This window comes from Lampetra planeri, chromosome 15 (genome assembly GCF_965212315.1).
Source record: "Lampetra planeri chromosome 15, kcLamPlan1.2.h2, whole genome shotgun sequence".
Classification (NCBI taxonomy): domain Eukaryota; kingdom Metazoa; phylum Chordata; class Hyperoartia; order Petromyzontiformes; family Petromyzontidae; genus Lampetra; species Lampetra planeri.
Window position 1 is genome coordinate 13,657,964 of NC_136121.1, and position 24,550 is coordinate 13,682,513.

General features: G+C 50.1%; 3 protein-coding genes across 4 annotated transcripts in view; 2 read left to right on the forward strand and 1 right to left on the reverse strand.

Moving 5' to 3' along the window:
- Positions 1–31: 31 nt before the first annotated feature.
- Positions 32–4,506, forward strand: MITD1 (microtubule interacting and trafficking domain containing 1). Its single transcript, XM_078601196.1, has 7 exons — positions 32–335; positions 928–1,029; positions 1,488–1,624; positions 2,674–2,760; positions 2,877–2,992; positions 3,107–3,167; positions 4,064–4,506. Exons 1-7 carry the CDS (start codon positions 191–193, stop codon positions 4,157–4,159), a joined length of 744 nt encoding a protein of 247 aa, XP_078457322.1. The 5' UTR covers positions 32–190; the 3' UTR covers positions 4,160–4,506.
- LIPT1 (lipoyltransferase 1) lies at positions 4,171–7,489 on the reverse strand. Its single transcript, XM_078601195.1, has 2 exons — positions 6,950–7,489; positions 4,171–6,233 (listed from the first exon to the last, which is right to left on the reverse strand). Exons 1-2 carry the CDS (start codon positions 7,111–7,113, stop codon positions 5,081–5,083), a joined length of 1,317 nt encoding a protein of 438 aa, XP_078457321.1. The 5' UTR covers positions 7,114–7,489; the 3' UTR covers positions 4,171–5,080.
- TSGA10 (testis specific 10) overlaps positions 7,481–24,550 on the forward strand; it is a 33,082-nt gene continuing 16,012 nt past the window's right edge. Inside the window, exons 1-6 of one of the 2 annotated variants that reach the window (XM_078601193.1) lie at positions 7,481–9,537; positions 11,889–12,079; positions 12,696–12,863; positions 14,308–14,449; positions 14,686–14,770; positions 23,647–23,775. In XM_078601193.1, coding sequence (XP_078457319.1) covers positions 9,425–9,537; positions 11,889–12,079; positions 12,696–12,863; positions 14,308–14,449; positions 14,686–14,770; positions 23,647–23,775 — 828 coding nt within the window. In that variant the 5' untranslated portion in view covers positions 7,481–9,424. Of the gene's footprint in view, positions 9,538–11,888; positions 12,080–12,695; positions 12,864–14,307; positions 14,450–14,685; positions 14,771–19,327; positions 19,881–23,646; positions 23,776–24,550 lie in introns of those variants that run through there. The other variant, XM_078601194.1, reaches the window with a different exon arrangement.

The window sequence follows — 24,550 nt, forward strand, 5'->3', positions numbered from 1 at the left end:
AGGTTAGGAGGGAACAGGTGACGAGGGTGAAGAGGAGGCGGGAGAGAAGTGAGAGAAGAAAGTCGTGTGAGGAGGGACTGTGAGACGAGGCGGAGGGTGAGTTGAGGTGAGGGGGAGGCGGGTGAGACGGTGCAGGGGGGGGGTATTCTGCGTGCGCAGGGAGACCGGTCACATAGCACAGGGAGCCAGCATGGCCGACCTCCGTCTGGCCGGGATGGAGGCGGCGGCCGTGTCGGTGCTGAGTCGCGCCGTGGACCTGGACCGCGAGTCCCGCCTGCCCGAGGCGCTCGTGTGCTACCAGGAGGGCATCCAGCTGCTCATCGACATCCTCAAGGGTACGGGGCACATACGGCACCACCACTGATCCCCCCCCACCCCCCCACCGCGGCACGCCGAGCCGTGGAGTCACGTATATCAGCTGCCATCGCGAACGTTGTTCTGTGCGCAGATTATTTGGTGATGATGCTGCTGCGTTGGCAGTGGTGTTAACAAAAACAATCCAACACACTCGTCAATAACACTGTGGCATTAAAAGGAAAAAAATATGTAATTGCGCATGCTATGAAGAAGGGCTATTGCCCGAAACGTCGCCTCTCTCCAAAGGTGTGCACACGTCAGGGTTCGCAGGCGCACTGTGGAACAATAGCTGTGCTGGGTGGCCTCCCTAGAACCTTGCACGAGCGGGGGGCATGGATACCGTGCAGGATCTTAATTGAATCGGCGGAAGAAAAAGAAAGTAATTGTATTACATCTATGCAACGACTGGCTACCAACTTTGAGGTCTTAGTCTCTCCAGATATTCTGGATTACAATATTACAACACAACAATATTACAACACAGCCGTATGGCTGTGTTGTAATATAATCAAAGCTTTTACGCAATATTACCTTGTAAATAACTAAACGTGCTGTATTGTTTTTGTACAGCCATAAAGGAAGATGCAAAGAAGAGCCACTATCGCCAGAAGATCGAAGTCTACATGGAGAGGGCTGAGAAAATCAAGCAGCAAGTGAACATCCAGAAAGAAAGTGGGTAGTAGGAGGCCTGAATTCTTTATCTGCACGTGAGAATGTAGCCTTGCCGGAAGAGTATGGCACAAAAGGGAGTTAGTAAACATTTTCAGGATAATCAACTCTTCATTATCTGGTGGAATTCGGGACGGGGGGCAGAATGGCCTCGATAAAATAAAACATAGATAATACAAAACATGTGTAAATAGGCTACAATATGTATTGTTTACCTACTTAGAATGTCGGTGGAGATGTAGTGTGCGCCGTCTGTTTTGATTGCTTCTTAAAGTACAGTAATTGTTTTACTTGCTGACATGTTTGCGGTTGCGTGAGAGACTGAGTCACTCACAAGTGAGGAGCAGCTCATAATTAAACTCGCACGCGCAAATATATTTCTTTCGCCAGGATGGTTAATCCTCAATACCTATGAAAACCCCCTTTATCCGATGTGCATCACGTGTGTGCGCACTTGCAAGGTGGCAAGTATCACGAGCAGTTGCGAATCGCTGATAACGCTTTGGGATTCAGCTACGTGAAGCTGTTTGGACCGTACCTGGACGAGACTGTGAGCGAGGTGTGGGTGGAGGATCCTTACATCCGTCACATCCATCAGGTCTGACACGTCACACACCTTGGTTGAGTGTGTGACCGAGACAGCATGGTATTTTGATCCGCCGTGTAGCCGTGTGTGTGGCAGCACGGTTAGGGCAGCAGCTCACCAACTTTAGGAGTCACAATTGACAGCAACTCATACAATATCGTTAAGAGATGGTCCTTGCCTGTACCATCTGGCAGTTCACCATCATTGATGCAAGTAAGCCTACCTCTGCTGAGACATTGTGTCGAAACCAGTCCAAAGCTTGCTTGTCTAAAATCAATTATGCACTCCCAGAAGGCCGTGCAGTCTGGGTTGTTTAAGAATGTTTTTATGTGGAGACATGAACTAGACATGTTATCTGGGGTTCTATTTTGTAATTTATATTTTTGCACAATGATGCTCATGATTATTTCGAGTTATATACAATAAGGAGCTCTCTTCTTTCTTTACGGAGATGGGAAATCATGGGATAAATCAGGTAATTAAATAAACAGTCCTTGGCTAAGTCCTGCTTACAAGCTGATGACACAGCAAATCTGAATACAATTATTCCCTCAAACAGGCAGGCATAAGCAACATTTCACAAAATCAGGCACGATGTTTTGGTCGCAACACAAGGGTCCATCATCAGGTGAGAAAGAATTATCTGGATTGCTGCAGTCACCAAAGCTTCAAATCAAGATTGGTGTATCTAGTTTTGAAGGTAACTTTCTCTGTCCATCTCATGTCCTTTCTAAAAGACATCGGCATTGATCGCTGTCCTTGTTCAGCTCTGTCCTTTAATATTTTCTCAAGAAGTTGGCATGAGATACTCCCTATTGCATCCTATTTTTCAAATTGCTTATGTACCTTATTTGCTGTCTTCCTGATTTCTTGTCACAAGAGTTTTCCTAGCCAAAACATGATTTTGGCTTATTCATGGAATTCGTGTTGAGATGTAAAAAAAAATTGAAACAATCTCAAGACGCTTTGTAACAAGAGTGAAATAAAAAAAAAAGTAATTTGAGAAATAAGCGATCCATTGAGATTGTGATGAGTGAAGATGGTTGTGGTTTCATTTGCAGCTTTACAACCTCCTCCGGTTTTGCGAGATGCTGATCCAAGGACCGTGTAAAGTGAAAAAGGTCAACCTCCTTACTTCACAAGACGAGGTGACTCACCCATTAACTCACTACTTTATAGCCGGGTGTTGTTGAATTGTAATTGTTTTGTCTTGTCATTAAAACTAGTTATTTTCATGTTATACCTTCAATCAAAACACACTCAGACCAGGAGCAATGGACTCCAGGAGGGTGCACTCGTGGAACTGAGGCAAAGTCTTCAAGGCCACGACATCGCACTCAACATCTCCTACTCAGACACGCTGCACGACCGGGAAATCAGGTTTTCCATGCTTCAGTGCAGCTACACAAGTAGCCTATTAATTATATATCCGTGAATGTCGCTTGATGACATTGTCACTCGATGTGCTCATTGAAATTACCACTTGTCATTCAGGTTTAATAATGGATGGATAATCAAGATTGGACGAGGTCTGGATTATTTTAAGAAGCCCGCGGTAAGTTTCGTGTTTATTTTCTGTGTCGTTTCTTTTCATTCGTATCAGTCACGTGCTCTTTCAATTGAGGATTTTAGCATCTACATCCAGGGCTTAATTTAAGCCAGGTTTGTCCACATCAGTGACCTGGGAAATATTTCCACACCCTGCACCGCCACAGCCAGTATACCTATCTCTGTGGCTGTGGCTACTAATCCCGTGGCTACTCCAGTCTACCAGCAATTCAACATATTCAGTAAGAACTAAAGCCCTATCTGCACCCAGATGAATTGAAATTAAACAAAATAAATATGGCTGGTTTTAGTACAGCATCTGAAGATGTGGTCGCATTTAAATGCTACGTAAATCCAAATTGTATTCAAACTCATTTGCTCCTATGGAGGATTATGGGTAAATTAATATGCCGTATCGGCAGAACTTTGTCTCAACATACAAAATATGTTATAGTCTATCAGCCTATTGCCTTTCCGGACGAAATGTTATCAAGCAGAATTTTTTAAAGCCAACTCCGAATGAAATTGTATTGATATTTTTGTGTTAAGCCATGTAATGATCTGACCAAATGTGTGTTGTGAAGACTGTCCACCACCTGACAAAGCCAAAAATAAATTGACACCTGTATACGTGTTTAACAAGCCAATTATTATCGTTTCAGCTCACGGGTAAGTCGAGTAAATATTTCTTACCACCAAATTGAGCAATTGCAATCCATATTTCGTTTAAACCTATGTTGAATACCATCAGGACAAGATCTAGGAAGTGATAATAAAAATCCAGGAAGTCAGAATGATCTGATCAATTGTATTGTATTGTGTTGTGCAGTCAAGTAGAGTAACTCTACCCTCCCCAGACTTGAAGGTGCAGTTTCTGATGCCTGCACTTGTGGTTGCTTCTAGGGCCGTTTCAGCATCGGCTACGGAGACTACGACTTGCGACCTTGCCACGAGACCACGGTGGACATCTTTCACAGGAAGCACACCAAGGAGGGCTGAGACCACGCATCCAAGTTCTCACGAAGACAATGTCTTAATGAAAACAAATACGGTGTACAGAAGCATTCAAAACTGTTCAAAAAGGCGGAACATACGCCGAGATTGCACAAGGAGACACGCTTGAGTGTGACGAGGATTTACAGTGGCTGATGACATTGTGCAACATGTTTTGTTAAATACGCCTGTTATGTGTATACCATGTACAGTAATATTTTATAAGCTTGGTATTTTTATAATATGGCAATAGAAAGTTTTAATTTATATTTTTCCAATTTCTTTTCTGGGTTTCATGGGAGATTTTAAGGCGCATTACAAATGTTAATATTAAAATAAAGATTATAACACTGCCCCGTCAGTTCCTTATCCTCAACATCATATTGATGCAGTCATTAACAAAAATTTGCAAAAACTGAAGATAACTTGTATGAGGACACGGCTAAAAAAAAATCAAACATCCCTTGTGAACACACAGCTCGGGTGCTCCAAGCTGCATGACATGAAAGTGAAGGTTCATGATTGAGCAAAATAATACTTTTAAAGGGACCTTCAAGAACACCACAGTAACACTCATGATATTGGCATGACGTATCATTAGGCATGGTTTTTACACCACGACATCCCAAGAGCGAGACTCATTAAACTGTCAGCCCCAGGACACGGAGCCAAGGTGTAAATATACAAAATTCGAGCTCTTTCGGATTGCAATGTAAAACGATGTAACCACCCTCTTGCCTGATCTCACGAAACCTTGGACAGCTAAAGCAGCGTTAAGCCTGTAGCGATCACCACCCACAGCAGGTGTTTGAGACTTGGGCTAGGTTGTGGGCAGAGCAAAGCAGTGCGTGGCATGTGCCGGCTCTCAACCAGCAGTGCACTGACAATGAGGCTGCAGTTCATGTATTCATGTAAATGGCATGAGCATCAAACTATGGACATGATGCAGTTGCAGATCCGTCCCCACGGGCCTTGACCCTGGGCCCGCACCTCCCGAAGTGCCAGTTCCACATCTTCGGGCCAGAATCGCGTGCCCACCAGCACCTGGGCCAGCGTGGAGGTCACGTCCATTGGTAGCCACGGGTCTGGCACCTTCACCTCGCATCGCTCGATGCGCCCATTCTTCACCTCCACCCTAACTGTGAACTCCCCGTGCTGACCGCCTCCGCAGGGGTCAGAGGGGAAGCTGTGCTCGTAACTGAAGGGTGGTGTGCGTCCGTACACCCACTCCCAGCTGCTGTGCTCCTCTCGCATGCGTTCGATTCCTGGGTAGGCCTCGACATCTGTTGGGTCCACAGTGGTGGCCTGCCCGCGGCCCGGGCGGCCGTGCGACCTCGCAAACTGCGCTGCCACCGCGCCGGCCAGGAGGTTACAGGTTAGGGTCCGGTCACGCTCCCGCAGATTGGCCACGGGCGCCGGCATGCTGGGAGTGGCGTTGGTGCGCAGCCCCGCGGCGTGGCCGCTGCGCAGGGCGCGCGACATGAGCGCCCGATCGGCCTCCACGAGCAGCGTGCAGTGGTGGTAGGCCGTGTCGCGGCCCAGTTTGGCCGCCGTGCCCGACACCTTCAAGTTGGCCTCCATCACCAAGTCGAAGCGCTCCGTAGCGCGCACGTCGAGGCGCGGCCGCAGCGTGGCCACGGCGTCCGTGATGAGGCCGAGGTTGCGCTTGCGGTCGTAGCCGGCCCTCGAGCTGAAGAAGGAGAAGTTCACGTTGCCAAGGTCGTGGTAGACTGTGCCGCCGCCGCTCCGCCGACGCGCCACAGCGATTCCCCGCTGCCGCAGCCACGGCACGTCGCTCTCCCGCCACGGGTTCTGGTGGCGGCCCAGCACCACGGCGCGCTCGTTCCACCACACTAGCAGTGCACCGCCGCCCGCCCCGAAGCCGCCGTGCTCGTAGAGCCAGTCCTCCAGGGCCAGGTTGGTGAAGACGTCGGCAGATGTCGAGCGCAGGATGGTGAAGCTGCCCGGGGCCCCGAGCAGCGACTCCGCGCTGGAGGAGCGAGGGGCCGGGGTCCCCGCCTTAGACGCAGGAGACTTCGGACTCCCTCCTCTGGAGGCGTGGGTGTCACAGTAGCCAGCCCTGGGGAAGTTAGGAGCAGAGGTCAAGATCATGGAGACATGGGTGACAGTGCATGGGTCTGGAGGCACAGGGGTTCGAGTGCACGGCTGTGGTAGAGTAGGGACTCGGAGTCTCAGCTCAGGAGGCATGGCTGTCTCAATACTGGGGGCTCTGCGGGCACAGAGGTCACAAACAAAATGTAAAGCTTCCTTCTAGATTTGAAGCTTTTGTGACTGCAAGGATTCATACTCATTGGTTTTTCCGGTAAAGTCACGTCGGTAAAAAATAAAATAAATGAAAACTCAATTAAATCACGACGTTTTGGGCGCAACACAATCCTTCTTCAGGTGGGGACAACGTAGTGAAAGCAACCGTGACTTTACCGAAAAAACCAAAATGTAAAACTCTGCAATTTCGTGTTCACGCCACTGCTGGTAGAAGGACCTCTCTGAGAGGGAGCTCTGGCGGGCATTTGGCTTCCTCTTCCAAACCCGTCAGAAGTTTTCAACCCACTACAAGTGACTTGCCCATCGACTTGTAGCGGTGGCCGGGCAGAGGTCACGTGGCCGGGCAGAGGTCACGATGGCCGGGCAGAGGTCACGGTGGCCGGGCAGAGGTCAGAGGTCACGGGACCCGACCCTGAATGCAGGGGGATGGAGAGCCATGGCCCCGAATTCACGCGGGTTTCAGGGTCCCGCGTCTGGAGGCGCCCGGGGGGTGCCTCCAGTGGCCCGTACCTGGACGCGTCGGCACTCGGGGTCCCATCCGTGGAGGCGCGCACTCCCCGCGTCTCCGTCGCAAGGCCCGAACAGTCTGAGAGGGACACGCGGGAGCGCAGCAGCAGCGGCAGCCCGCGGGAGCGCGAGACACCCCGGCCACACGCGGCCAGCGACGCCAGCATCGGGGTGAGGACCGGGGTGAGCAGTGGGGTGAGGACCGGGGTGAGCAGCGGGGTGAGCAGAGGGGTGAGTAGTGGGGTGAGCGGAAGGGTGAGCAGCGGGGTGAGCAGCGGGATGAGTACCGGGGTGAGTAGTGGGGTGAGCAGCGATGTGAGTAGTGGGGTGAGCGGAAGGGTGAGCAGCGAGGTGAGTGCCGGGGTGAGCAGCGGGGTGAGTAGTGGGGTGAGCGGAAGGGTGAGCAGTGGGGTGAGTAGTGGGGTGAGCAGAGGGGTGAGTGCCGGGCGGCAGCTGACCACACCGGGGAAGGGGGACCGCCTCAGCCCCCCGCCCCTGTGACGTCACGCGGGGTCAGAGTTCGAGGGGCGGGGCGATTCGGCAACGCGAAGCAGGCGGGGGGCGGTGGATGCGGGCGGCGTCATCGGGTTTTTTATTTTGATTTTAAATTAAAACTATTTTTTTAATCAATTTATTGTGAGCGTTAACGCATGCTGATCTTAATGATGCGGTTTTTGTTGCGTTTGTTTAAAACGTAAAAGGAAATTAAATCTCCGCCGCGGCGGCGAGAGTGGTTGGGACGCGGCGCGGGCGGCGGCGGCAGATTCAAACGGAACGGCGCCAAGCGGAGATCCCCACAGAGACCTCGGGACAGACGGGGACCTGGGGTGAGACAGGGACCTGGGTAGAGACAGGGACCTCGGGAGAGACAGGGACCTGCGGAGAGACAAGACCCACGGCTTAGACCGGGACCTGGGGAGAGACGGAGACCTGGGGAGAGACAGGGACCTGGGGAGAGACAGGACCCACGGCTTAGACAGGTACCTCGGGACAGACGTGGACCAGGGCTTAGACAGGCACCTGGGGAGAGACGGAACCCAGGGATTAGACCGGGACTGGGGACAGACAGGGACCTGGGGACAGACAGGGACCTGGGGAGAGACAGGGACCTGCGGAGAGACAGGACCCACGGCTTAGACCGGGACCTGGGGAGAGACAGGGACCTCGGGAGAGACGGAGACCTGGGGAGAGACGGAGACCTGGGGAGAGACAGGGACCTGGGGAGAGACAGGGAGCTGGGGAGAGACAGGACCCACGGCTTAGACAGGTACCTCGGGACAGACGTGGACCAGGGCTTAGACAGGCACCTGGGGAGAGACGGAACCCAGGGATTAGACCGGGACTGGGGACAGACAGGGACCTGGGGACAGACAGGGACCTGGGGAGAGACAGGGACCTGCGGAGAGACAGGACCCACGGCTTAGACCGGGACCTGGGGAGAGACAGGGACCTCGGGAGAGACGGAGACCTGGGGAGAGACGGAGACCTGGGGAGAGACAGGGACCTGGGGAGAGACAGGGAGCTGGGGAGAGACAGGACCCACGGCTTAGACAGGTACCTCGGGACAGACGTGGACCAGGGCTTAGACAGGCACCTGGGGAGAGACGGAACCCAGGGATTAGACCGGGACTGGGGACAGACAGGGACCTGGGGACAGACAGGGACCTGGGGAGAGACAGGACCCACGGCTTAGACCGGGACCTGGGGAAAGACGTGGACCAGGGCTTAGACCGGGACCTGGGGAGAGACAGGACCCACGGCTTAGACCGGGACCTGGGGAGAGACAGGACCCACGGCTTAGACCGGGACCTGGGGCTAGGACCCAGGGTTTAGACCGGGACGAGGCACCGGGACATCGGGGACTCAAGGAACAAAAGGAACCAGCACCGGGTCTCAAACGGAACGAGGGAGTCGAGAGACGAGAGAACGCGAGGCCCGCCAGACCGTGGAACCCAGCGTCAGAGTGAGACCCGGGCCAGGGAATCAGGACCAGGACCCCGCAGCGAGACTCGGGCTGAGGGACAAAGAGTCGGAATCCAGGCCGGGTCGTGACCTGGAGCAGGGGTCAGAGGACTCGGGACGTCGACTGGGAGCGAGACCAGGAACCAGGGAGCGAGACCAGGAACCAGGGAGCGAGACCAGGAACCAGGGAGCGAGACCAGGAACCAGGGAGCCAGATCGCGACCGAACAAGAGCCGCCAGCATCTTGACACTTTACGATTTCCAGACTCAACCGACGCTGCTTCCAGGGACCTCGGACCCCTCTTGCAAGGACCCCTTTCCCCGGGGACCCCAGCCAGGGGGAAGCAGCGGGGCCGGACATCCGCCGCCTCTTAACCGGTTCAACTCCCACACCGACGTGATTACGACTGCCAGCCAAGGCGCGGGCCCAGGATTACTGTGTTTATTTCATTCATTGTTCAATTCATTCATTGATTCGTTCACCGCTGACCCGCCGGCTCGAAGCCCCGATGAGCGATGGGCTCGGCTGGCGAGCGCAGGTTCGTGAGCCTGCGCAAGCGGTTGGACCAGCTGGGCTACAGGCAGCCCCTGGGCGTGGAGACGCTGCCGCTCGTGGAGAAGCTGTTCGGGTAAGAGCCGAGACTTCTCACCCATGTCCCCGTACAACGTACCCATGTCCCCGTACCCATGTCCCCGTACAACGTACCCATGTCCCCGTACCCATGTCCCCGTACCCATGTCCCCGTACCCATGTCCCCGTACCCATGTCCCCGTACCCATGTCTGTGTCTTCAGCCTGTACCCCGTACCCATGTCTGTGTCTTCATCCGTTCGTCTGTTCATTTCAAGGCCGTAGCCATGGAGTCAACATTGGGGGGGAACCAAATCTTCCAGGGGGTCTGGGGGTCCCCCCCCCCAGAAAAAAAAATCTAAATTTGGAAACTAATTTCCTGCCTAAAATATAAAAAAAATTCACTAACACATGGGATGGACTTTTTATTTATTTTTTACAATAATGTCTAATAGTGTATATTGTATTATATTGCTCTGTTTTTTCCTTTTTTTACCTTTTTATAGTAATATATTGGGGGGGACATTTTGAGCATATTTGAATATTGGGGGGGTGGGATGTGTCCCCCCCCCCATAATATATATTAAAATTACGGCCTTGGTTCATTCATTTGAGACGCGCGGAGTCTCAGGACCGCCTTTCAGGAGGGGCCTACAGTGGCGATGTTTGGTCCTTTAGAATGTTTTACTTGTACTCGAGTACGGTTCCTGCCACTGCATGGCGTTCCACAAGATTCGAATAGACGGGTTCACGAACCCACTTGCTGTGTACTCACTCCTGGCCACCTCGTGGGTAGAGCGAACATCTCTTGCGTGATCTGCCAACCCTTGAATCCACAGCGTTGGATGGCAGGCGTGCCTCTTTGCAAGTCACACAACAGACTGCGTGTTAATATGAATGCGCGTCCTGCGACAACGTAGATGACCCACGCACATTAAATATAAACCACGCCAGCTGCATTGGAACACTCGACAAGCCTTGCTCTCGGTGTATAAGCATCATCTCCCCCCACAGGTGGCTGCACAATGAACGTACTAATTCACGTTTTGTCATCCACTTAATCTGCCTACTCTCAACAAAGCCAACAACGCCTCGATTTAAACACTGCACGCCTTTGAAGTGTTGGACAGGTAGTGCATCACATTTCAGTAATCTGAGAACCCTGCAAACGAGCTGGGTACAACCAGTTCGGTCTGAATAATATTCCCCATGTCATCATATCTCTAAAGCTAGGCAGGGTTGATTCCGTTTAGTACTTGAATTCGTTATCAGACTAGGGCTTGGCAGATGTTGGTGGGCAGCAGTGGTCAGTGTTAAGTGTTGCTACGAGTTGGTCAGGAGATGGCAGTACAGCTCTCCTGATATAGTCTTGTATATAATTAAAGTGTATAAGTCTTATTGTATTTATATAAGATGCAAATTACATAGCATTTAGTCCATATGTCGAGTGAGGCTTCATGGAACAATGTTCTACAGCAGAATTAGTGAAAGCAGAAAAACTCTTGACCAGTTTCGACTTTCATCAGCAGGAGTTAGGCTTCCTAAGTAAATGCTGCTAGATTGCAACATCTTATCGGCAAGAGCCATCCACCAACATCGCAAGATCCATTCAGCACAAAAACACGGCAGCACATGATTAGTTAATTGTGTAGGTCGGCAGAGAAATGTCCCTGTGATCGGTGTTACCACATCGTGACTGAACTAATGAGAATTTAATTGTGATGCTTTCCAATGTGGGGGTTTTTCTTTCCTTTGTTAACTGCATGGACGCTGCATAGGTAAACATTGTGGCTACTGCAGTAAACATAGGTACACACCATTCATTGTGGCTACTGCAGTAAACATAGGTACACACCATTCATTGTGGCTACTGCAGTAAACATAGGTACACACCATTCATTGTGGCTACTTCAGTAAATAGTCTGTCCCAAGGTCGAGGTGAGGTGTGCACACCTGGTTAAAAGCAGCTGTTATTTCAATTACTTAACGTTTTTGCATGGGTGGGGTGGCGAGGGGGGGAAGAGTGTTTGCAAAAGCTACCTCCAAAATGAAGGCCTCATTTTTTATAGTTGTGAAGATCCACTGTGACAGGCATTCCCGTGGTAGTTAAAGTGATTATCGACGACTGCTAACATCAGTGGTGGGTGATTTTTGAACTCGTTCTGCACCCGCCGCCATCCCTCTTACCAACTCACACTGATTCACATGGTGATGTATGGTCAAACAACTCCCATGACCAATGAGTGGAGAGGCCTTCATCCAGCAGTGGATCGATGAATGCCTACCATCCTAACATAACCTAAGTGAATACCATCATGAGCCATGGATGAAGGCCTCCCCAAGCAATCACCACCGCCAATCTCTCAAGTGATCATTTTATATGAAACTCATTGGCACGTGAACGCCGCAGTGACCTGGTGCACACCACCGAAAGCCTGCGCAATGCCCAGCTGGCGGCCGGCAAGACGGAGAAGGAGGCGCGGAACGTGGACACGCTCGTGGAGCCGTACCGCGGCGAGAACGCTCGCCTCGTGCGCGACAACAACGCGCTGCACATGGAGCTGATCCGGGCACGCGAAGAGTGCGAGCGCATCGGCAAGGGTGAGCGCACCTACGCACCGTCCGTGCGCCTCCCTCTGTTACTCCGGCATTGGGGTATAACCTACCTATGAATCCACGGATTAAAAACGAATTTCTTAAAAAGTGCTTTCTATATATAGTTTATTGTCCTTCCCCCACAACTCGGATTAGCTTGGTTGATTACGTACTGTGCGAAAGAAGTTCTACATAGATACACAGGCCCGATACGATCCATTACTTCATTTCATACAGCCTACGGGCCAGTCGTGGCCCACGACTAACGTTCAGTCGACAATTATGCGAGGTGATATCATCATTACATGGATTATAAGCTAGCACAGGCAATATCCGGTAATAAAATAATAACGTGAGTTTGTTTTACCTTGTACAAATAAACTTTAATTAAGCTTTCACAATTGAAAATGTACTAAATCCACATCTTTTGCCTTTTATGGATTATCATGCATGGCATCATCACATACATCACATTTTGCCTTAAATGAGTGTGATCCACCATCCCTTGCTTCCAATGTGCTGGGTCACAGGTGTGCACCACCATGCCTGGTTCACATATCACAACGATGTTTCATGCCTCTGTATGAAATTGTGTGTGTTTCGCGTCCGTCTTGTGTGCCAGATCTTAAAGGGACAATTCGACGGCTGGAGCACGAGAACGCTGACCTGAAGTTCCTGAACAATCAGTACGTCCACAAGGTGCGCTCACTCGAGAAGGAGGGCAGGGCCAAGTCTGACCGCATCGCCACGCTGCAAGAGAAGAACATGCAGGCTGTTGTGCAGACTCCCGGTATGTCTGTTGGACTTCTTTCGCACCGTACATCGCCAACCGTTCCAATCGGAGGTGCAGCACATGATCATCTTCAATCCATTGCTGGATGACATCCTTCCCAAGTCACTGTCATCCCGCTTGGTCCTGAGATGCAGAAGTCCACCCAGTATCGGCGCATGAGTCAATCTCATGTCTCTATCCCCGTGATGGACGTTCACTTGGGTGCGTTCCCTCCCTTGGTTGCCACTCCAGTGATTGTTCTTGCCGACGGGCTGTCATCCCTTCGCCTGAAGAGTCCTGTCAAAGCCCACCTACTATGCAGCACGGACTTCTGTAATCTACACATTGTCAATTACTTTTCAGTCAAGGTTACATTTAAACGAGGACTGTTAGACTGGACTAGGCATAGAGACAGGACTGCAGAGTAAGGACTAAATCAAGAAGATTGCAACGACTCGGCATTAATCGCACAATTTAGACACCTGGGCATGTAGATAACACCCAAAGTGAGACATTTAATGGATGTGGTGTGCCGTGTTCGCAAATAATTTCTGGCTAAATGACCTAGACAGGTCTGGATGAAATTAAGCCGTGGTTTTAACTAGTTAAGGTTTCTTGATATGTTACTCAAGTCATTGAATAAGGCTGTCATGATTGTAACTGACAAGTCTTTTGGAGCGCAGAATTATTATTTAAGGCAGAATTAATGATAAAATATCATGTGAAAGACCAGGAAGAATGTGGTTTGATAATCTTTAAGAAGAGAAAATATATTTTTTAAGATCATGGAAAAGGTTAACGATAGGAATATATGACGGGAAGGCACTCCGTAATGATGACGGATGAAAACGGATTCATTTGAAAAGTAACCCTCAAGGTGACAGCGCACAATGCCTGGACAGCAAAATATATGAACCACAAAAATAATTTATTAAAGCAAATGAAAGTTCCTTATTAATATAGCACAATTTTATTTTTTACATTTCTAAAGTTAAACGGGAAATCTCGATATTCATCCACAAGTGATGCAGACAACTTAATGCAAAGTCTTCTAGCACAATGACTGCAGTGGGGTTCAGAACGATGCTGACCCAGTGATTCACGTCAGACCTCAGGGCAGCAGTCCTTTTAGGTTTTTTCGGTAAAGTCACGTAGGTAAAAATAAATAATAATAAAATAAAAATTATAGAAATAAAATTATAAATCACGACGTTTTGGAGGCAACACAAGTCTCCGTCATCAGGTGGGACTGTCACAGCTAAACTTATTGTATCAAGTGAGGCAAAATTCCAAGAGACAAGCGCTTAAATACAAGTTAAGGAGGGGGGAGGGGCGTATCTGAATGTGGTAGCCAATGAATGGAACGTGTTGGGGGGGTGGGCGGGGCTAAAAGAAAACAATAGGTGCACATGTTGTTTTAGTCCCAGCAGTCCCAACTCGACGGTCGTTCATGTCCCCGTAGGCGGAAAGCAGCGCAGCATCCCGTTCCACCGGCAGCGCATGCAGATTGACGAGATGGTGCCTCCCTCGGGCCTGTCGGCTCCACCCGTAGCCCAGCCACACGACCCCTACGTGGTCGACATTGTGAAGCTCACCAGCACAAGGTGAGTGTGGCAGGTTCGAAGTGGCCGGGCCAGCGAAGGGAGATATTAACCTCGATTCAGTGCAGGGGTGTGGTGCCATGGTGACGCAGTTAGCACGCTGGACTTGCAATCGAGAGGTCGCCGGTCTGATCCCCCACCGCGGCAAGTATAATACTTCAAATCTAGAATATAATACGTTTCTTAACCCCTGCCTGGACACCGGCAAAGTGTCTGACCTGGTGCGCATCGTTCTGTAGGTTGGAGGAACAAGAGCGGGAGGTGCAGAGGCTCAAGGATGAGTTGGAGAGGTCCGAGCTGGGAGTGAAAACCCTCAGGAAGCAGGTGAGTGTCACGTGCCCAGAGCAGCAGCCAGCTTGAACCACATGTCGATTAACGATGTTGCTTACGTCCTTTGCACAGCTATTCACCCCCATTCTAGCCTTGCACGACCCTAAGGACAAGTGCTTGTTAGTTCCAGAAACACATAAAGTCACATTCACAGGTTGGCACATGTTTGGCAGAATTTCACCAACGACCCTATCATAAACAATGGAGAAATTCACTAAACGCTGACGTTAAACAGTGTAGTTTCATAGCGATAAAGGTTTTTAAAGAAATTTTGTTGACCATGTTGCGTTGTTTAACGTAGTCTGCAGCAGAGTGAAAATAAACGTAGGTTGTGCGTGGGTGTTCAACATGGCTTGGTAATGTGCAAATGTGTTGCAAATAGGAGCAACAAAAGTTGCATGAGATAGCATGAGATGTCGTGCATCATTTGTGGAATGAAACAAACTGCAGCTCAATGTGAATTAATGTGTTTTAGTCATTGTGTCATTGTGAAAATTTGGCCCATAATCCACATTGCTGTTTATGGTATTGTCAACATGCGGTAGTGTGAGCTGACCATCACGAGCTGTACCACTTTTTTCAGAGCAATGCATCGTCACGCATTCATTTCTACGAGTTTGTTCACGGGTTTTAATAGAAGCAATTATTTTATGCCTGCATTCTAATGCTTTCATTTATACAGAGAGACAGACAAGCAGGTGAAGTGAGGGCTTTAATTCCTTACTGAAAAACATCCTGCTCATTACTTTACTGGAGTAGATGGCACATGACTAGTAGCCACAGCCATCACTAGAGGTATACTGGATGTGGTGTGCCAGGTGCAGAAATATTTCCAGGTTGCTGACCCAGACAAGCCCAGCTGAAACGTTGCCCCTGGGCATCATTTATTTGCAACCGCAGTGGTCCGCGCCGCTTTGCTTTCCGATGAGACTCGGTGAGCAATTATCTCGCATGTGCTCGTGGTTAATGGGGTGTGCTGTCAGCATTTGGGATGAGTGGTTCCAAGCGATTGCCTTCATCGGGCAGCGTAGGGCCTGACCTCGGACGCACGCGTGACGTCTGGGGCGGATTAACGATGATGGCTAATTATATCCCCTGGTTGCGTGGGGCGTTTCCTAGACCCTCAAAGCGGTCTGCTATGCAACCTGAACACTCTGATAAACGTTGTGGGCAGTGTTGTTCATAATGTAAAACCTGCATGGACCTCAAAAATGACTGGATACTATTTCAAATTATCATGGGATACATGAATCTTGTAGCCCTGAGCAATTTGTGGAAATCCCAGAATGTTGATAAGTTCCAGCCTTTGTTAGTCAACTGCTGAATGAAGGCCTGCCCGCGCTGAGTTGTCTATGGGGTTTGTTTGACCATACTTAACTGCGTGAGTTGGTGAAGGGTGGGGGCCAAAGACCAGTTCAGATACCACTCACCACTCATTGTTAGCTGTGGCCTGGAATCAAACTCATGTCGTCAAGTTCATAGCAATCCTCCAATGGAGTGAGTAATCTGTTTGACAACCACTGTTAACTTCCCACAAAGTGGTATTTGTTTCTATGAATCCACGAGAAATTACGGGCTGAGTCAAACTCAACGAGGTTGAATTTTTATCCTTCTGATCGTGATTTTGAGTGCACTAACAATTGCAACACCCGGATTGTGTGAACCTAAGGAGAACAATATTCAGCGGAACGTGGCGCTGTGATTGATGATGTAACAGGAACTTTCCTGCGTCTTGAGTCAGAGCTGAACAGGCACCAGAGTATACGATTCTTTCTTGTGTGAGATGGGATGCATGTGTTTCTCATTGAACTCACACAGTGCATGTTACAAGTTTAAGTTTATTTTGTTTAACCAGGTGAGCACCAAGACACCAGTATAGACTTATTTTCAAGAGTTACGTGGGTTACTAAAATGACAAAAAAGAAAATAATAAAAAATAAAGTACAACAGTGACGCAAACACAAATCTATGTTAAATCTATGTTCAATATTAAATTGCCTGCAGCGCAAGTTGGCTAGGTGAATATTTTTGTTACTGATTCAGTTACAGAAACATTAAACAGATATATAGGGTGACTTGAACTAATATGTGAACAGGATATATGATGTAAAATTAAATTGCAAGTGAAGTCATAAATAATCTCGAGGCTTGGCATCAAACTGCGACAGTGGTGGGGTCCCAGCTGTTAGGGACATTAACAGAGAAACATCCCCACTGTGTCTACACTCCGATTCCGTGGGTCTCTGTGTGAGTCTATGGGTCTATGTGTGAGTCTATGGGTCTCTGTGTGAGTCTATGGGTCTCTGTGTGAGTCTGGGTCTCTGTGTGAGTCTATGGGTCTCTGTGTGAGGCTGTGGGTCTCTGTGTGAGGCTGTCGGTATCTGTGTGAGTCTGTAGGTCTCTGTGTGAGTCTATGGGTCTCTGTGTGAGTCTGGTTCTCTGTGTGAGTCTATGGGTCTCTGTGTGAGGCTGTGGGTCTCTGTGTGAGGCTGTCGGTATCTGTGTGAGTCTGTAGGTCTCTGTGTGAGTCTATGGGTCTCTGTGTGAGTCTGGGTCTCTGTGTGAGTCTATGGGTCTCTGTGTGAGGCTGTGGGTCTCTGTGTGAGGCTGTCGGTATCTGTGTGAGTCTGTAGGTCTCTGTGTGAGTCTATGGGTCTCTGTATGAGGCTATTGAAGTTCAATTACTCGCAGGTGGAAGTGATTTAAACAATGGCCTTTATCTCGTCCATGAGCCCAGACCAGACGTTTCACTTGTCGGTACAGTGCAACCAGAGGTGGCATAACTTGAGTGGTTCCAATTTTTCTGTGGTCAATAACAGTGACTTAATTGAAAGCCATTTGAAATTAGTGGAGTGATCACATAATAGAATTCACTCTAAATTGGCCATACAAATACATCGGTACGACTAAAGTTTTGCTACCCCTGTGGTATCAATATCTGCTCTGGTTCTTGGACTTAAAAAAGCCTCAAAACATTCGTCATTATCACTGCCTTAAGAGAGAAAGTAATTTAAAAGTCAACGTTTCAGGCAAGGACCCTTGAGAGTTATATCTACGAGTGCACATTCAGCTGCCAACGAAGTATCACCAAATATGAAACAAAAAACGAGAAACCTTGGTTTTTATCGACTATCGCTTTCGCAAGTGATAAACTGGATCTGCCGAGTAACTTGAGGATGGCTGTCCACGCTCATTTGAGTGGAACAGCGTAGTTATTTTGCTGCACCGTTCACATGCGTTGCAGCGTCGTAGATATCATTCTGCAACCTCGTGGCTTGGCACTGTGGTCGTAGCGCGGACTCGGGCGGGAGGGAGCGGCCGCTAAAATTGAGTACCACTTTGTCGGGCAAAAAAACAAAAACAACAGCAGCTGCGGTTGTCCTCGCCGATGAACTCGCCAACCCGTCAAGTCCATAGCAACGTCGAATTTCCACCGCGAGGCCGAGGGGCTCGGTACAGAGTCAGTCCACCGCGGTTACTGCCACCTACCGGCCGGCCACGTGGGTCTTTAACGTCCACTTTGTAACCGCCCGCCGGTGGCGTGCTCGCCGGACACGGCGTGGGGGAGCGCCGCTGACCGGTAGACCGCTACAACTACCTTGACTGACCCCGGCCCGAGTACTTGAGCTCGGGCACTGCGTATCGTGAGCGAACAGCGTTGAGTCGTACGCGAAACGTGGCGAGGGTTGCAACAGGGGCAACGGAGGCGAGAAAAGTAAACAGCACGCGTACACTGAGCACCTGTAACGCACACGAGGAGGTGGGTGGGTGGGTGGCCAGCACCACGCCCGGCCGCCTTTGTCTCCCCGGTGCCGATGTGTACACATCGCACCAGGCCCTCGTTTGAGGCTGATTCGACCTAGGGGAGGGCTCGGCACAGATTCAGAGAATCCGTGACTTGGTGTTGGCCGAGAGCGGGAATCTCACTCGGGTTCGCCCGCCGGGTCCGCTAACCACTCACACCACCGCTCCCAACTCACACCACCGCTAACCACTCACACCACCGCTCCCCACCGCACTCCCCGACACACACACACGTCCTCGCACGGTTGGGGCTGACGGACGCGCTGATAACAACGGCACACACACGAACCCACGCGCGCGTGTGCACACGTGTTGGGACAGCCGTTTCTAAGCACGCCGCTCTCAGGGCAACTAGCGTCCCCCCCTCTTCAACCCCCCCCCCTCCATCGTTTCATCCATCCCTCTCACTCGGATGTACACGCATTCACACGCATGTACAGGAACAGACACACACACTCGTACAGAGAGAGACGCGCGCGCAGTGGCACACTTGCTACTCGCGTGCGCACGCAGAGGCACACTTGCTACGTACACGAGCAAAGGAGTTCACACGGAGACAAAGACAGGCAGAGATCACCCGTGCACTCTACAGTCTATGTCGACTGTTGGTGCTGTTGGCGAACGCGGCGCACGATGAGCGGTGTGGTGTGGTGAAACCGCACGCGTAGGAGTACACTTACAGCCCGCAACTCATTCATATCGCGTGCGTACAGTACGGACGCACACGCATACACACAAGTAGTACACACAAGTAGTACACAGAAGCACTCGCACAATAGTGAACGCGCTCACAGGCGTATACATGCACAGGCAGGTACACTCACGTCGACACGCGCACAGACACAGACAGACACACTCTCACCAAACACTCACACAGACACACTCTCACACACACAGACACACTCTCACACACACAGACACACACTCTCACACACAGACACACACTCACACACACACAGACACACACTCTCACACACATAGACATACACACAGACACACACTCTCACACACACGTGTCTCCCGCTCCATTCATAGCTAGATCGCGCTTCAATCACGGTCGGCGTAGATCCACCACCACCGCCGCCGCCTTGAGGCTCATCACCCCCCTCCCCCCGCACCTCGTCTCGAGCTTCGGCCTCTTGCCGTACAGCAGCAGCAGCGGCTAAGCAGCAGCAGCAGCGACGAAGCAGTGTGCACGGCGCGATCGAGAAGACGACCCAAGGCAGTGCTTTAGGAGGAGCCCGGCGCTGCGATGTCGTCTTCCCGGCGGCACAGGAGCGCGTCCGGGGTGCGACCTCCGGTAACCGACGGCGCGGGGGGTGGGGGGCAGGGGGGCACCGCGTGCCGCCGTTAGGATTTGAAGCCCAACGTTTCGCTTCCACTTGCTTGGGAGCTTCTTGGAGGAACTCACTCGATGGTTTGTTGTAAAATTGCACTGAGTGGTCCGTGCGGCTTTGATGTCCGACGAAGCTCTTCCACGTGCTAGGAAGCTTCTTTTCAGTATTGCCATGGAACGTCTTCGTATAACCGACTTAATTTTTTTTTATTTAATGCTTTCGTGACTGCAGGGATTCATATTCTTGGTTCTTTCGGTAAAGTCATCAGGTGTTTTTCACACCTGATGATGATTGCTTGTGTTGCAGTCCAAACGTCGTGAGAATTTTATTGTTTAATATTTTTATTATTTTATTGTTTCCTTTCTACGTGACTTTACCGAAAGAACCAAGAATACGACTATTCATTGTTATACGTTTTACAATTGAGATTGGAAACTGCTCAGTTACATCTAGCTTGACCAAGCGACCATAGCGAGAGGTATGTATGGTAGATGTGGTGTGCCGGGTGTGAAAATATATTCAGACAGAGGCGTTTGAAGTCAAGCTCCGTGTATGGAGCGTGCATACAATATCTGCCCGTGCAGGTGCCCTATGGAGAGCGGTGGCGCAGCGGTTAGCGCGCTGCGCTACGATCCTGGCGAACCGAGTTCGATTCCTGTTTCCGGCCAACGTCAGTGACGATTATCTAAACCTGTTCTGGGCCTCCCCAAGGTAGACTCAGCCTAAAATGAGTACCTGGTATGGTGTGTAAACACTGCCGCTAGGGAGAAAAAGGCGGTCGGGATTGGTGTTGGCCACACACCCCATTGTGTGCCGTTCTGCCCTTCATAGGTGCTCGCTAACAGCACCTGCCCCAACAGTCTGTGCTGGCTATTTGGGGGATTTTTTTTACTAATGGACAATGGGAGAAAGACTGTAAATTGAATGGCTACTCAACCCCTGTGGGGTGAAAGTTCAGCAAGGACTATCGTAAACTACTCACCGCCTACCACGGAGTGAGGCTTTAACGGAAAGTGGTTGTTTTATCGACCCAGGATATGTGATAATAATGATTGGAATGACGAGGTGGATGCTGAATCTGAATGATGATTATGATGTTAAAGATCATGCTTAATGACATTCAGAATGATGCTCAGCGATGATAATGATATGAATGTGAATGCCTAATAATGTGAATAATTACATGCTGTTTGATGATGATGTTGATATGTATGATTTTTCATGATGTAAGTGATAATGTTTAATGATATGAATGGGCTTATTTAGCACTGCCGTTTTTATAGAGAGAGGCAGGATAGTTTATTGCAGCAGAGCAGAAGAAGGTCTTGGGTCTGAACTTAAACAGTGGCAGGGAGTTGACAGCGTGGACGACTGTGGGAAGAGAGTTCCAGACAGCGGGGGGCAGCAGGGGAGAATGAGCGACCTCCCGCTCAGCAAGGTCGATGGTGATGCTTCACGATGTGAACGATGATTATCATGATGATGCTTTTAAATAATGCGTCGACGGCGACTTTGATCGTAACCAATACTTTTTTTAAACAAAAAATTGGGCTTATAGGCAAAACGCTACCGCTAAAGTTTGTTTTACGAGGACAGGTGGTGGGTCAGCCCCTGCCGTGGTTCCCGTGGACTAGGGGACTGTGTGGGCTTGTCTGGTGGGCTGTGCCGCTGGCCAGGAGAGCCCTCGGCAAGCTTGAGGAGGTGGAGCGACCGCCGTGCTTGGCTCCGGCCGCCCGTTTCACGGTCAGATGGAGATGCCTTCGCGCAAGGAAAGCCGGTCTCCATGGGTACGGCTTGGGGCCACAGCATCCGGCTCTGTGCAGAAGTTTCTCCCGACAAGTTTCGACATGACGTGCGCGTGGGACTCGGCGAACAGCAAGATGTTATTTAGATAAGCAAATTGCCCTGCAACCGGTGGCCGTGATTTGCAAGGGCACGCAGGTTACCATGACAACCCTGCAGCACGCCGTGAGATTACAATGTGTGCGATGCCATCGATGCCACCCTGTTGTCAGTCCGCTGCTGGACGAGGGGCTCTTTGCGCCGTATTGGTCGTGGGGGGAGGTATTTAACCATACTTCACCACGCCGATCAGTGCGGGTTGATGAAGACGGGGAGCATAGTCGTTGGAGCATACTACAGTACAACACCACCGTCTGCTGACAATGCAGCTCCGCAGGCTTTATGCGCTGCGGACACCCACCCACACACTCTCCAGGCTTTAGCCTGCTTAGCTTCTGATAGCTGACGAGGTGGGGCACATTCCCGGGTGGCTTGCTCATAGGCTCAAAGAAGGTATGCAAGTGCATGCTGCGTGCCGGTCTGAGATGCATCCATCCGAGAATCCTCACATGAGCTGTTCCGCCCATCTGCATTTTGCAGGAATTCCTTCCCGGTAAGTGGGACATGGGCCGGGCCTGTGAGTTGTGGGCATTGCCGGCCGGTCTCCGTGGAGACGCCGCTTTGTGCCGGTAACGGCTGGCATGGGACAGGTCGTTTCAGCGTTTAATGGCCCCGGAGATAGAGCCGAGTTTGTCTGGATGAGAGGGCTCCCGAAGAAGTTGCAAACGGGTGCCTCCCACCTCCAGGCCATGACTTTGCAGTGGCACGGAGCTAAAGAGCCAACATGTGTCGACATGGTGGCCTCTTTTAAAATGTTTTTCTCCCGAGGGATGCGTCGACCATGGAGATGGAGCGAGGATATTTGCTCGTGTGCACGTGCTAGGTGCATTGTTACCCGTGAGTGCCAGTGACGACTTCAGAAGGCATTCATCTAGCAGTGGATTTATCATGGCTGATGATTAAGAAAACATTTGCACAGATTTCACTTTCAACAGAAATAGTTTTTTTCTTGGGTCTTTCGGTAAAGTCACCGTAGATAGGTTCAAAGAAAATAACAAAAAATAACAAAAAACTACGACGTTTCGATTGCAACACAAGCGTTCGTCATCAGGAAGAAAAAAGTTTATATGGTTGTGTATGTGCATGCAATGTGGGCACTTGCGATTGCTTGGTGCATGTACAGTTGATTTTAATGTGTTTAGTGCATGTACATATGTTTGTGTGTGTGACCTTTGTGGGCAGCGGTAGCGTAGTGGTTAGCACACTGTGCTACGAACCCGGTGACCCGACTTTGCCACCCCTAGGCCAACCCGGCCTCAACTGAGTACCTCGTGCAGTGTGGCGGCCTGGCGTGGTGTTGACCACCCACCCCACTGATGGGAGACACACACAAAGACACCCACCCAAAGTGCTTGGGGCTATAGGGGCGATCTTTGTGTGTGTCTCCCAGCTAGACCAACAAGGAAGTGGGAAGTGTGGGTGCTATATCTGAAGGTCGCCCGAATAGTTAACCCGTAACATTAGGATCTGTCCCCGTGAATCTCCTGCTGGCGAGCCTTTGCTATTCCACCTGGCGTGAATTGGCACCTCGCCAGACACAAGCGCTGTGTGACACGTGGGTGTCTGAACATGATCTGGGCCATCCCTAAATGAACTCAGACTTATTCTTTGGGTCTTTCGGTAAAGTCACGTAGATAGGTTCAAAGAAAATAGTTTTTGGTTATTTTTTGTTATTTTCCTTGAACCTATCTACGTGACTTTACCGAAAGATCCAAAGAATGTGAATTCCTGCGGTCACGAAAGCTTTAAGTCAAGATTTAACTCAGACTTAAATACTATCCTGATTCACCATGTAAGCGTGGAATCTCTCTGTGTTTACACGTGGAGATGGAGGATAGAGACCGCGAGATCGATCGTCTGGGACGCACGCTCAGCGGGGGGCTTCCGCACGATGTCGTCTCCCTCGAAGCCAAGAACCGCAGCAACGAGAAACTCATATCTCACCTCAACCTGCAGGTGAGCCCGTCGTGATGGACCTCCAACCACCTCCGCAACCACAATCACCCCTCGCCCAGCCTTTGCACGTGTAGCAGAGTAAGGCTGCACAGGCATAGGGCAACGTCTTCAAGAAACATTTGGTCTTGAGCTATTCCCTGGCGCAAGGTGGTGCAGCGTTTGCCAGATTAACGTTTTTAATGCCTTCCAACTAAAGTCGAGAGCATTCATGCATTAGCTTTATCTTGTCTGTGTGTCTGGCCATGTCTGCTTGCTTGCCTGCCTGCCTGCCCATGTGCCATCATCTTGTTGTGCATTTTGAAACTTAACATTGGTAACCCCAATTCAATTATTGCAAGGACAAACTCATGTTGAGAATAGATTACATAGAGGTGACCCCCGACTTACGACTCACGAAGTCTCGCCTGACAGTCTGCAACTGCGCAGAGAGCATCTCGTTCTCAACGCTCTTCACTTATTTTGTATATTTTCATAAAATTTTGAAGAACTTTCGCCTTTTACCACGTCTTAGAAGAGGAAATGTGATGCATGTGGAGAAAAGTACTTAAGGATTGTAAGTGTTTGTCTTTACTTACTACATGATTGTAAAAGTTATGTTAAGTTACTATAAATGTTTGTTAGGGTTATTTTCATTTATTTCCCTGGTCAATTTTGGTATGTTTATGGTATGTAAATGGGTTTCCAGGAACGGAACCCAATGTATAACATTGGGAAATAAAGATTCGATTTGCGACCGTCGTTCATGAACCAATTAGGTCGTAGGTGCGGGGGTCGC